The 13226-nt window shown below is 37.5% G+C and overlaps 1 protein-coding gene across 1 annotated transcript in view; it reads right to left on the bottom strand.

Annotated features, from left to right (window-relative positions):
• The window catches only part of SIM2 (SIM bHLH transcription factor 2), a 57049-nt gene that overhangs the window by 31319 nt on the left and 12504 nt on the right, over positions 1–13226 (bottom strand). Inside the window, exons 3-4 of the mRNA XM_064152503.1 lie at positions 13092–13181; positions 6681–6789 (exon numbers count right to left, since the gene is read on the bottom strand). Of these exons, the coding sequence (XP_064008573.1) occupies positions 6681–6789; positions 13092–13181 (199 nt within the window). The remainder of the gene's footprint in view (positions 1–6680; positions 6790–13091; positions 13182–13226) is intronic.

Raw genomic sequence — 13226 nt, 5'->3', positions numbered from 1 at the left:
GATATGCTGATGATAGAAACAGTATTTGAACATCCCCAGAGAGGTTGTGGAGTCTCCTTCCCTGGAGACTTTCAAGGCCTGTCTGGATGCGTTCCTCTGCACTTTGTGCTAGACTGTGTGGTCCTGCTCTGGCACGGGGGTTGGACTCGATGATCTCCTTGGGTCCCTTCCAACCCCTAATATCCTGTGGTCCTGTGATCCCAGCTTGAGTCAGTGTGTTGTTTCCTCTAAGGAGCATGCTAGGGGAAGCTAGATGTAGTCAATAACCCTGGTGCACTCCTCAACATGCAGTCCCTGACAGCCAGCCACTCTTTCAAACACCTTCAAAACGCTTAGCACCTTTGGGCAAGGCACTTTGTAATAGCTGCTTTACAAACCTCTGCCAACATTGCATCCCCCCACCATGCTAGTACCAATATGCTTTGCTGCTGAGCTGTAGCATCTTATGCTTACTATCCTGACAGACATTTCTGTTTATGCTCTGTAAAACAGAGGTAAGGAAAGGGGAAAACTCACATGCTTCCATCGAGTTCTGGAGCTCTTGCTGGCTAAGCAGAAATTGCATGACTCCACAACCTACTAGGTCTCCTGCACTAAGCAGGGGACGTACGCAGCAAATGCTGGACCTCTGCCTTCAGTCATGAATGCAACCTTGCAGACCAGTATTCAGAAACTACTGCTGCCTCTTCATCCTCATATTTTAGAGCCCAGCTGCTTTTCTATGTGACTACCTTCTCCTTGAGCAGGAGAATCTAATCCATTCAACCTGGTTTGTGAGTTTCACTACTTGAAAAAAATAGAAAGGTTCCAGAGCTGGAAGTGCTCAAGGAAAACCACATCTCTACATCCTAAGAAATCACTTTCTCAGCCTTACACTACAAAACAAATCCCCATGCTCCTGTCAGTTAAGTATTGCACATATTAGGATAGAGACAAAGGAATCCTGGTATCTGCCTATGAAACAAACACAGGGGGTACAGGGAGCACCAAACAGAGGTGTGGGTTCACAGTTACAAAACTAAGCCAGAACACATTAAAATGCTGCAGATCAGAAATATGTTAAGCACTATTTGGAAAGGCAGGTAGCCACCAGAGATCTGAGCACAATCAGGACACATAATTTGTAAAGATACCAAATTTATTTCAGTTTACATTTTTTCCCTTTCTATGTTAACCCATCTCAGTTAAATATAATTGATTCATTTTGTTACAACTGATGCAAAGCTAGCCTAAAGGTGATTTGCTGAGGCTTACTCTACCTTTAATGTGTGTGTGAGCTTATTCTCTTTCCCCACCCCAGCTATTCTCAAAGAGTCCAGCTGTTGGCTTCTTTCATAGCAAGAGATCAGTATGTACTGCTTTACATTTTCTGTGCTGGTCATGCAAGTAAAAAGGCAGCTTAAAGACTTTGTAAGTTAAAGCTGAAATTCTCCAAAGTCTCCACAGATCATGGGGCTTACAGCTTTCATTGAGTCATAGCTTGCACACTTTAAAGGCCAGAATGGAGCATTAGATCATAAGTGTAACCTGTATATTGCAGCTCATTAAACTTCAGTCAGTGACTCCTGTGCTGAGCTCAGTAACTTCTGTTTGCCTGTAGCATATTATGCTAGTTTGAGGCAAATTGGAATATTTTAATGAGAGAAATTAGATTATAGGCTGTGAAAAAAAAGCAATGGTGATGTCTACTTCACTCATAGGTTGGCTGAGATCACAATCATAGATAAGAGTGTGTCTCTGTCTGTCAGAGTCTGTGTTTCTTCCTGGGGTTCTTCTGTGTAACTAATCCTTCTGCTTCTAACTCCCCTTGCCAATCCTCCAAACCCACCTTGCACATAAGACATACTCTGGGGTAAGGTAGGGGGATAAAAAGAAGGTGGCAGGGTGGTTGGGAGCCCCTCCTGGGGACTCTGATTTCTGGGAAGGGTGTTGTGTTTCTGCATTACTTTAAACTTGTATATTTCAGTATGTAACTGTACATATTTGTGATACATTGTAAATATTTTCTTGTATATTGTGCTAAGATGTAAATATAAAGCTTCATTCCTTAACTTTCAGCCAGCTGAGTCTAGTCTGGGTGATTTCATAAGGGGGGCGGGGGGGGGCGTAACTCCCAAACCATCACACATATCTTCTACAAAGGCATATAGCCTTGATCCAGAGACATCAAAAGAGGAAGAAACCACTGCTTCCCTCAGTATTTTCTTCCTGTGGTTAATCAAACTCTTAGTTGTAAATTAATGCACTATTCTAATTCGAGCTCTTGTGGTTTCAGTTCACAGACGCTCATCCTTGATGTGTTTTCTCTTCTAAACCAGCCTTTTAGTTCCCAGTATTTTCTTCTCTTGGATTTGAACACACAGTGATCAAGTCACCTCCCAATCTTCTTTTTGATAAACCAAAGAGATGGTGTTCTTATAAGCCTTTCCCACCCTTCAATCACTTCCTTTGCTCTCTTCTGTTCTCTCTGCAATTTGTCTTTAATTTTTCTTCAAGTAGACATCAAAATTACACAGAAAAATCCAGTGTCCATTTAACTAATACTGTGTAAAGAATACAATTATTCATTCTTGCTATTCCTATTCACTATTCCCCTGCTTATATGCAGAAGGATTTTCCATTACCCTCTTTTGCCATAGCTTCACAACAGGAGTTCAACACTTAACTGTTTCTCCTTTATGACCCTTAAATGCTTTTCAGAGTTGCTGCCTTCCATTTTCTTTTCTCAAAAGTTTTGGTTAACATAACTCACTGTAACAACACATTGGACTTATCTAAAGAGTGATGACACAGCAACTAGCTCACCAATACCCATTTTCCTAACAACAACAAACAAAAAAAAATGCTAAATGCAATAAAATTTAAGTCCAGGTTTATGCAAGTAGGGGATCATTCAAGAATTTCCACTGCTTTTGATAAAAAGCTCTAAGTATCTACCCTCTGTATTTGAAGATAAGCCTTGCTGTACCTAAAACAGAAAAAAATCCACAGCAAACCTAGGGAGAAAAAAAAAGGAAAAAACCAAGAAAATAAAAAGTTGCAATTTAAGAAGGCTTAAGTCTTTTAAACTAATAGGCCTTTTTTTTTCTTTTTGGAGTAGCAGGCTGAGTTATCCAAACAAAACCAATGTGACATTGAGCATGTTATAAAGAAACTCACACTGTGTCTGATTTTATACAGGGAGCATTAATTTGCATTTCCCTGCTCATGTGAATAATGTTTCTAGAACTCAACAGCTGCAAGGCTTCTAGCTTTCTCATGTTGTTTGGTCTTGAAGAAAAAGCTTCTGTGGAACTGATGAAGCACTGGAAATACAAGGGAAGGTCTGAAGAGAGCAATGAAGGACAATGAGGAAGTTTAAAAGCAAACGAAGAAGTGAAGAGATAGTATTGGCATTTACCAAGGCTGCAAAACTGGAGGTCAGAAATTATCTATATGCTTCGTTATTCATGACCAATAACAGAATACCACAAAATACATAAGCCAAGCTGTGTTATAAGCATCTGTGTCTGCAGAACAATATTGATTTTACTCCTCATTGATACCACATATTGGTGAGTTCTATAGCATAATGAAGATACAAAAGGGAAGTCTTTATTTGACCCAGTGACTTGATGATTCAGATGTGTTTTAAAAGAGATAAAATCAAACTGAAATGACCAAAAAAAAGCTCTTTAAAAGGTCTTATTTTCCTTTTTATTAGAAAACAAAGCCTTCACTCAACTTCCTTCTGTCCTAAGTTACTTGTAGAACTCCATGATATGTTTTTGTTTGAATATTCACAATATCTACTAAGACACAGCAGTAGTTGTTTAATTCCTGTCATGTATTAAATAGATTTCAGGGCTTCACTAAAGGAAATTAGGAATTTTGCTGATTTCTGTAGGCCAGGTAGCTTCAGGTTATCCCTCAAGATATATATGTATAAAATATATACACTGCAAAAAAAAGAGAAATTACAGGCACAGTAAAGACAAATATAAATAAATATTTAGTTATTTTTTAAAAAATAGCTATGGATTTGGGATATTTAATCTACCCACTCCACACATTGTATGGGGAAGAGATGCACAGCAGTAAGATTTGCATAAAATAATCCCTATACAAACCAGAACATAGCATAACTCCTTTATCCCCAAAGAGATACTTATTCTGAGGTTTTAGTCAGTTTCCTCTGCTACACACAATTTTGCACAAAATAAAACGTGTAAATGGATCACATTTCAAGGTAAATTTTCCTTTTTCACTACTGAGAAACCAGAGCTTGATACTAATAATAAATGTAGAACACGGTGAAGAAAGCTACAGAGAATGAGATGTGTAACTGGAGCTAGTTATGTCACCAACAAAACTGCAGGCTGAAAGATGCAGCAAAACTGAAATTAACAGGATTCATTGTGCATGGAGTCTTCTCAAACACAACCAGAATGGAGTTAACACTTCACAGAGTTTGTTAAGGAAATAAAACATCTGGTTGTAAACAACTAAGCGATGAGAGAGACCTAGTTGTTTCAGAAAGACAGGTGCTCACAGGAAAGATAATCATCCACAGATAGACAAATGGAAGCAAGAAACAGTATCTACTTCTGAAAGCAAAGCCAAAAATAAATCTTTCTGCAACTACAGTACTAGTGTGCTGTGTCACTGCTTCTAGCAAATCACTCATGATACTAAATAGAGTACTGGAAAAACTGGAGGCTTGTTTGTATTTGACATAAATATTAAGTCCAAGGAGTTGCTGATGACTTTAAATTTGTAAAAATCTCCAACTAGCATATTATAAAATATAAAAATGGTAGTAAAAGTGGGATACTATTGCCATTGGCAAGACAACAGGATTAGTAACGTCCTACTACCAATTCTGGATACCAGCAGGAAAGTATGAGGAGTGGCTGAGGGAACTGGGATTGTTTAGTCTGGAGAAAAAGAGGCAGGGGGAAGATATCATTGCTCTTTGCAACTACCTAAAAGTGTGAGGTGGGAGTTGGTCTCTCCTCTATAGTAGCAAGTGACAGAATTATTTAGAGTGGATATTAGGAAGTATTTCTTTGCTGAAAGAGTGGTCAGGCATTGAAATAGGCTGCTCAGGGATGTGGTGGAGTTACTGTTCCTGGAGATGTCAAAACAACCATGCGGCACTTTGGGACATGGTTTAACAGCCATGGTTGTGTATAGATTGATGGTTGGATTTGAAGATCTTCGAGGTCTTTTCCAGCCAAAAAACATCTATGATTCTATCTTATCTTATACCTCTAGTTATCAGTAAGGTAGGGAAAAAAAATATTTGCTTGTTTGGGTTCTTTGAAATGTCAATATTTTTTTAAAATCCCTGTCAGAAGGATGAGCACACTTAAATAGTCAAATAACAACTAGAATTGGAAAAATCCAGGAGAAATAAGATTTTTCAAGACACAAAGAGGCACATAATTCAACCTGCCTGGGGAGAAATGATAGAGAAGGAGACTAAGATAATTGTTTCATGTACACCACTCAGAGCAGAATGCACACTTCCAGCACATCAAACTTCCCTGCATGCAGAGAGTACCTGATGAAATCACAGCAGAGTTGTGGCAGGATCACCACGTACAGTAAAATGCAGACCACTAGAACCGTGAAAAGAAAGATGCCTGATACTAAATTGAATTGTGATGTCAACTCAAAGCTTCTCATGCTTTTAGGAGCTGAGCCCTAAGAAGGCCAGGAGAAAAATAGCAGAATATAAACTCAAACTAATTAAGCAATTATGAAATATATGTGAAAACATCATGTGTACATGATGGAGCCAGGTTATTTTTAGTATTTTAAAGTTCAAATAATTGACCCCTAAGCAAATGGTACTGATGAAGACACTGCAAAGATGAGCACATCTTTGCTATTCTTTAACATTTACACCAAAGTAACAACTTAATACACAAATGGTTATGTTCATATTTATGTATGGTGGCTGAGCACAGCCATGTTGGACAGTCTGACCCAGGCGTTCACACAACCAATAAGCATCCTGCTGTATTCCCTGACACTCCCATCTTAGCATTATGCTCTATGGGTACGTGTGGGTGAATCATCTGCAGCACCTGAACTGGATGTGTGAATAGGCTTGGTGAATCAGTGATCCAGCATCATCAAGGTGAGAGGACTTTTTTTTTTCCCAGAGAGATCCCTTTTAAAATGAGAATTACACAATCCAGGTCATTTACAAAACACTTTTCTGATCTTCCTATAGTGGAGGGTGTTAGATCTGGATTTTTAACAGTTGTTTTTAAAATATTAAAAGTGTGCTTCCATTTCCTGATTCCTTAAATCATTATTCTTTCTTTTTCTTTTCTTTTTGGGTTGGGTTTTTTTTTTTCCTGACAAGAGTGCATAGCTGCAGCTGCACATAGCAAGACCATTGCAATATTCCTTCGACCTCATCAGTCATGACAAAGTAAAAGAGATTAAATGGTCACTGGGTGAAATCTAAAAACCTGTTTAGAACAGCCTGGACTCCATGGCACAAAAAGCATTATTTAGTCTAAGATGCTTTATTCTCTTTACTACAACAAAGAAAAATTCTGGATCACAGTTTCAGTTTCGTGCTCTTCCACTCATGTGCATTCAGAACTTGTCCTATTTCAGCCTAGATTTGTTATTTTTTTAGAGTCTTTCAGTGGTAGTTTGATCACAGATCACACAAGTACCTTGTAAGAGGTGAGGGTGAAGAGGTTGATGAGCAGTAAGAACGGCTGTCATCTCATCATGATCTGAAGGATGTATGTACTCATAAATGCTATTACCAGTAAGCTCCACCTGCAAAGAGAGATGTGACATGTGAAGCAGCACAACTGGCTAGTTCTTTTTTCCTGTCCCAAAAGTCCTCTTAACTAACCTGCATACACTGACTGCATTTGGGCAACTATACACTTTTTTTTTTAAACATAAGTTGAATATTTACAAACCATGTTCCAAATTATACCCATTAAACTGAATTAATTCCTTCTTCAGCAGTAACTAATACTACAGGGGCTTTTGAGGGAATTTCAGGTAATGATCCAGATACAGAAGAGATGCTGTTACGGAGATCTGGGAGATGAAGTGAGGAAATAAAGCAACTATAGAAATAACTAGATTGGTTGACACAAAAAGGGATAAAGTCTCTGTCAATTGTATTAATATCTCTCAGGATAACAGAGATTTTTAAAAATTTAAATGTTTCTACAGGTTCCCAGAAACTATCATCTGCCTTCAGCTGGCAGCTGAGCCTTTGCAGCCAACCACTGCACTGATATGATTTCTTTCTGTCTTTTCAAAGCAAATTCACCACATTCAATCCACAGCAGTGTGAAGGGCTCAGAACAGTAGCCAGTGAATTCGAAAGCAAGTTTCTGTAGATTTTCATCAGCACAGGATTGAGCCTTCACTACTTTACATAAACATGCACGGTAAAGACTAAATCTATCTTAAATATCTGCATATTCCCTCTTCTCACTTGAACTTTGCTCACACAAGAATGTATTTTTGTCTTTCCCACTGTTATACCAATAATAACTGTAGCACAAAAAAACCCAGATGGCATGCACCGTATGTCCTTTTAGCTAACTCTACTTGCCACGTATAAAACTCACCAACAAAAGTCTCCAGATAGATGCAGTAATTGATTTAAGGAGTGAACCAATACTTTGAGCCTGTGTTTTAAATTAGTGTCAGGCTGCCCAATTGTTCAGTATGGCCTGATGGGCCTTGGGCCCCCAAGATCAGAGACAGCTGAGAGGTGAAGTAATTTAACCTATTATTCTGAGCCAATCCTACTGGTTTGCTAAGATGTGTGAGTTGCCTTTTCTTTGGAATAAATGAAGTTGTCTGCCCTGCGGAGCAATCTTTTTTCCAAAAAATCTTTCTCATCATTCCATTTTCTGCATTATTCATGGAATGTCTCTTCCTAAGACTTTGCAAACTAACACTTTTTTCTAGTTGTCTATCTCCTAGAGCTCCTTTCCAACAACCCCTCTCTGCAGAATTAAAAACCAGCAACACTGATTCTAAACAGAACACAGTTTCGCTGAATAAGGAACAAATAAAACACAGGGAGAGGGAGAGACAGAGAGGGGGAAAAGGGGAGAGAGGAGACAGGGAGAAGAGAAAAAAGAGGGGGGAGAGAGGGGAGAGGGAGGAAGGGGAAAGGGAAGAGAAAGAAAAAGAGGGAGCGGAAGAGAGAGGGAGAGAAAGGGAGAGAGAATGGGGGGAGAGAGGGGAGAGGGAAGAAAGGAAGTAGCTTAATTTATGTAATTTTCTCTGAAAAATCTCCTTACAAAGCCCTGGCTGTTCCTTTTCAGGATTGTAACAGGTGGGGACCTGTTACAGTAACACCCCCTATGCATGCTTTAGTGACAGGGAAAGAAAGGAGAATATAAAATCTCAGAGTGAGTCATGCTTCTCAATGCTTCCATTTGTTTTCAGTTGCATGGAGTAAAGCATACTGTAAATGCCCATAACTATCTCTGTAAATATCATAACCACATACAGACACACAAATTCGTATAAACATCTAATAATTGTTATACTGCTAGTCATTTTATTGGCATATATGCTTACTAAACCAGAACATGAGAAAAATTATCATTGCAAAAATGCACAGCTGTGGTTAGTATTCAGACCAAAAGGAGTATCAGAGTATCACTTGTGACTTGATTTGGTATCTTTAGCTAATAGTGATCTTAACGAAGAGTATGCTTTGCTTTTGAAATTAAAACAATTGTACTGGACAATACATCTTCCAAAGCTGATTGGTGCAATCTCTTCCTTCATTATAAAGACTTTCTTTCAAAAGCACCACCAACTGACCTGACTAGGATCATCAGTTGCACTAACCCAAAAGATTGTATTTCGTCTCTGCTGTGATCAAGTATAATGATAGCCACGTCACAGCACAGAACATTAGAGGATGGACTACCAACATCTTACAAACTGTAGCTCATGATTATCTCTTTCTTTTCCAAAAGTCACTACTTATTTCAAAAGACTTGCTCACAGAAATACACATTCATTGCTAGGATTCACGAGACTGGACCCAAGGTCACAGTTTTACCCTGACTGTAATTTGGGTCCCAGTGTTCATATCTCAAATTGAAAACTAAAGAGCTTTGTCTAGCCAATGACTATTTTTTTTCTGGTTATATGTGTAGGAATTTCTACCCTGATGTATGCATTTGCAACCCCAGCAAAATCAGCAGGAGGTGAACACACAACACTGAAACCAAAATTGACTGTAAAAATGCGAGTGGAAACATAAAGCCATCAGCAAAGAGATGAGAGCTATGTTAGAGTCAAATAACCAAAATATATATACATAATTTTGAAACTGACCGCAGTCTCCTGCTACTCATAGTGCTATTTTAAAGCCCACAATGAAACACTGAAACCTCTTTTTAAAAAGTAAAAAATATATATATGGTTCAATTCACAAACCTTCTAAAATCCCATGCCTCAGACTTATTAAGCCAGCTTCCTTGATGCAGCTTTTTAATGTCTGTAAATACCTGCTTACTACCAAATATTGCTGTTTCCTACTAAGAGGTTTTTTTGTGTGCAACTCAGATGCAATTTTTTTTCCTGCCAAGAAATGATTCATAACAAACTCAGAGGACTAAGTAGATGGATTCTACTTAGTAGATGGCAAATAATAACACATTTTGCCTTTCATATACTTATTTGATGAAAGTAAAATAAACTCTTGGAAAAGTTCAGATGTTTGTGGTCAAATATTTCAAGACTTATCAAAAGTCAAAGATAAGCTTGGCTCCCTCATGGACCCAGAAAATGGCTGGAATGAGCTCCAGACTTTTAAAATTAAATATATATGTAATTATCTTTCACTATTGTTTCCTAAGAGGATTTTCTTCTCCATTCTGTGTCTTTGGACTCTAAGGGGAAAAAAAATATTTAGGGAATTTGAACCTATTTGTTACCCACAGGAAAAAAAAAAAAAAGAAGAAGCTGACCCTCTCATCTACTACAAGTCAGATCAACACTGGTCTAAGGCCAACTAAGATTTGATGGAGAAGGAGGAGAGGGTCCTAACCATGAGTATTTACAGCATTTGCTGTTACGGTTCAGAGCAAAGGCAGATCAAAATCCAAAGCCACAAATGAAGTGATAGAACCACAAATTAAGACGCAGCCTTTTCAGAAATACCATTTCTGTTTCTCTGATGCTCTCAGCAGATTTGAGTGCAGTAGTGCAGAAAAACAATCCTTAGTAAAACAAATAAATAAACAAACAAAATTAAACTAACCTAACTACACTAGCCAGTGAAGGGTTATTCAGAAGCTCTAATTTCTTTCTGCTGAAGTTAGAGTCAAGATCAACTAGAAGATAAAAGTTCTCCAAGAACACCCTGCAAAATGTTTTTAAATGGACTTAATTTAAGTATAAAATTTCAAATACATTGCACATTAACTGGAAATTGATGTGCAAACTAGTTGATTGTCAAATTACTTTATTAAAAGGCCTTTCTAAGCACAATGTAAAACAGTATCTACAATCATCACTTTGGTATTGGCTGGTATTGGCTGGAGCTCTATAGGAGTACTTGTTGAAAATAGAGTGCAGGATTATGACTTGGTGAGGGAGACTTAGAGAATTTGCTCCTACGAACCAATCTCATTCTTGCCGGTGTTAATGGTAAAATTGTCAGTGATTTTCAGAGAAGTAGAAACAAGAACTCGCTTAGAGCCCTGGGAAGCCTACAGGAATATCCTGGTGTTAATGTATTAATAGCCTAGCACAGGAGTAGCCCAGAGTTGATGCTAGTACTGGGTAAAGCAAAGTTATTCCTTCAAAAATAGAACACTGAGAAATAGCAAGAGCAATGACAAAACAGTATGAGTAACAAGGGAGGGGGTGGGGGGAATCAGTGCCTTCTTTAGCTGGGGTTTTGTGTCTATAAACAAAAAACTGCGTACTGTCACATTGCTTAAGAATGTAGTGTAGTGTTTTGAAAGTCTGAAACACCCTTAAATTTCACATTCCTCTGTTTTCTTGGATCAAAGCTTTCTAAGGAGTTCAAGTATGCAGGCCATTCATTTACAAATCTCTGCTAAAGTGAAACATTTGTGATTTTGCTTATTAAATTGACTTTTTACCAAATCCTCTAGTTTTCCTCTGCATCTCTTGCAAAAAGGGTTTATAGATACTTAAACGTGTAATACACATGGAATTCAGTCTGTGCAAGATAGCCATAAGGGCATGAGAGCTAAACGTGAGTAAATCCTCTATGACTTCAGTCCTGTTTCCTTCAATGTGACAAAGTCTTTTTAGTGCCATATTGATCCCATACTTCTTTAACTTCACCAGATGACTGGATAATACTAAGACCTACAAGATCTGATTATTTGGTATTCCTCAAAAAGAATGAGAAGTAAGAAATTATTTCTGGACAAAACCTGCAATTCTGGCAGGGGACAATGAGACTCTCCTTCAGTAAGGACAGATGGGAACACTCAGTGCTTTGAAATAATTGTACTGACTAAATTAATCTATGCATGCAGCCAGCTACACTGTGAATCTTTTAAAATAAAACAAAACAAAAGCAAAAAGGCAAAACCCCTTTTAATAAAGTTTTTGACTGAGAGTAGGAAATATGACCATTCCTCCAGGAAGGTTTATTCTAAAACAAAACAATGTATAAACTAATTTGAACTTGCATTGAATGTTATGAAACAACTAATACTATACTGCAACCAACTCAACAGAACAAAATGCTTGAACTAAGAATGTTCTCTGGGCATGTTTTTAAATGTTGTGAGAAAAAGAAAATACCAACTGGAAAGTTTATTCTCCACTTTATTTTTTCTTAAAAAAAGAAATATAAAAGAAAAAAAAAAAAAGAAAAGGGATTTTACTTGCTCTTGGATTTAGAAGTGATGTTTATGGGATCATATAACTATTTCTATGTTATTCAGAAGTGTGTTGTTTTTTTTCCTCACAGCTACTAATTCTAGCAGCAGCATTATACATGCAAAGAACTTCACAGTTTTTCAATAAAAAATATTAGTTCCTACCAAAATTGAAGTACATCTACAATCTCAAAACTCAGCCTTTACTCTGTTTATCAGAATATCCACAGAGCATATTCCCCAGATGTTTCTAGAACATCCTGCTCTCTCTCACTTTCATCTCCTTATTCTTATTCCATCTGCTATTAAATGCTTATTTCACTTTATTTAGCTGTAAGAACTGTTTAAGCTGCAACTGGTTCTGAAGAAACACTTCTGTTTCTTGCAAGTCTCATTTAGGGCCCAGTGAAATTAATTAGGAGTTTTTCTATTGGACTTTGCTAAGCTTAAGGTCAGGTGCTACCAATGAATATGTGCAGTACATTTACACACAAAAGTATGGAAACTTGCACTCTGCAATAAATTCAGGCTATTTGCCCTTGTGCCTATCCCAAGGAGGCAAAAAATTAGAAATGTCCTTCTAAGAAAAAAAACAATAAAAACCTCTTAATACTTCTTGTGCAGAACAGTAGTAAACCGAGTTTTATGAGTTCTATCACAACCATATAAAACGCTTTACTGAAAAGACCACTGAGCTGGAAAAACTCAGGAAAAACTACCCTGAATTCCATGTGAACACTCATAAATCTGCCCCCCTTCTTTTTTTTTTTTCTTCTAAAGCACATTTACCGTAAAACTCATGTTCCACATCAGATTTCCTCTCTATTTCATAGCAAGTCTCAATATCTTACACCATCTAAAGCACACAAACTTGAATTCTAAACTTTATTTCAGCTGTATAATGTTACCACACAGGCAATAGGCTTGGGTTTCCAGTTCTGTATACATCTGTAATTTGCAATATCATATTATTTATTACCCTTCTTAAACATAATGAGGAGTAAAATACAATGAACAAGTAAGATATAAAGACAGACATGATGTGGTTTCAAGTACAAGAAAGTTGAATATTTAAATAGGGACATGACATTTGTCGAAGGATGAGTTGGAAGATACAAATACCCCTAAAAATGGCATTGCACATGAGGCAAGACACCAGTGTTAGGTTCCAAATCTAGTATGTGTATTTAACAGATGGACAGAATAAATCTCTCATACCTGAGATAAACCAAGATGTACAGATGCTGTTTCCGAGATGTACATTATTTTACCATCTGATGCTACCACAAAAACAAAGCCATCCAAAGTCTGAAAAAGAGAAATATGTAGGGTAAAAAGCAAGTACTCTGTTTA

Source organism: Pogoniulus pusillus, chromosome 12, assembly GCF_015220805.1.
Source record: "Pogoniulus pusillus isolate bPogPus1 chromosome 12, bPogPus1.pri, whole genome shotgun sequence".
Classification (NCBI taxonomy): Eukaryota; Metazoa; Chordata; class Aves; order Piciformes; family Lybiidae; genus Pogoniulus; species Pogoniulus pusillus.
The sequence above is the reverse complement of the archived record's forward strand: the minus strand, read 5'-3'. Positions and strand labels throughout refer to the sequence as shown.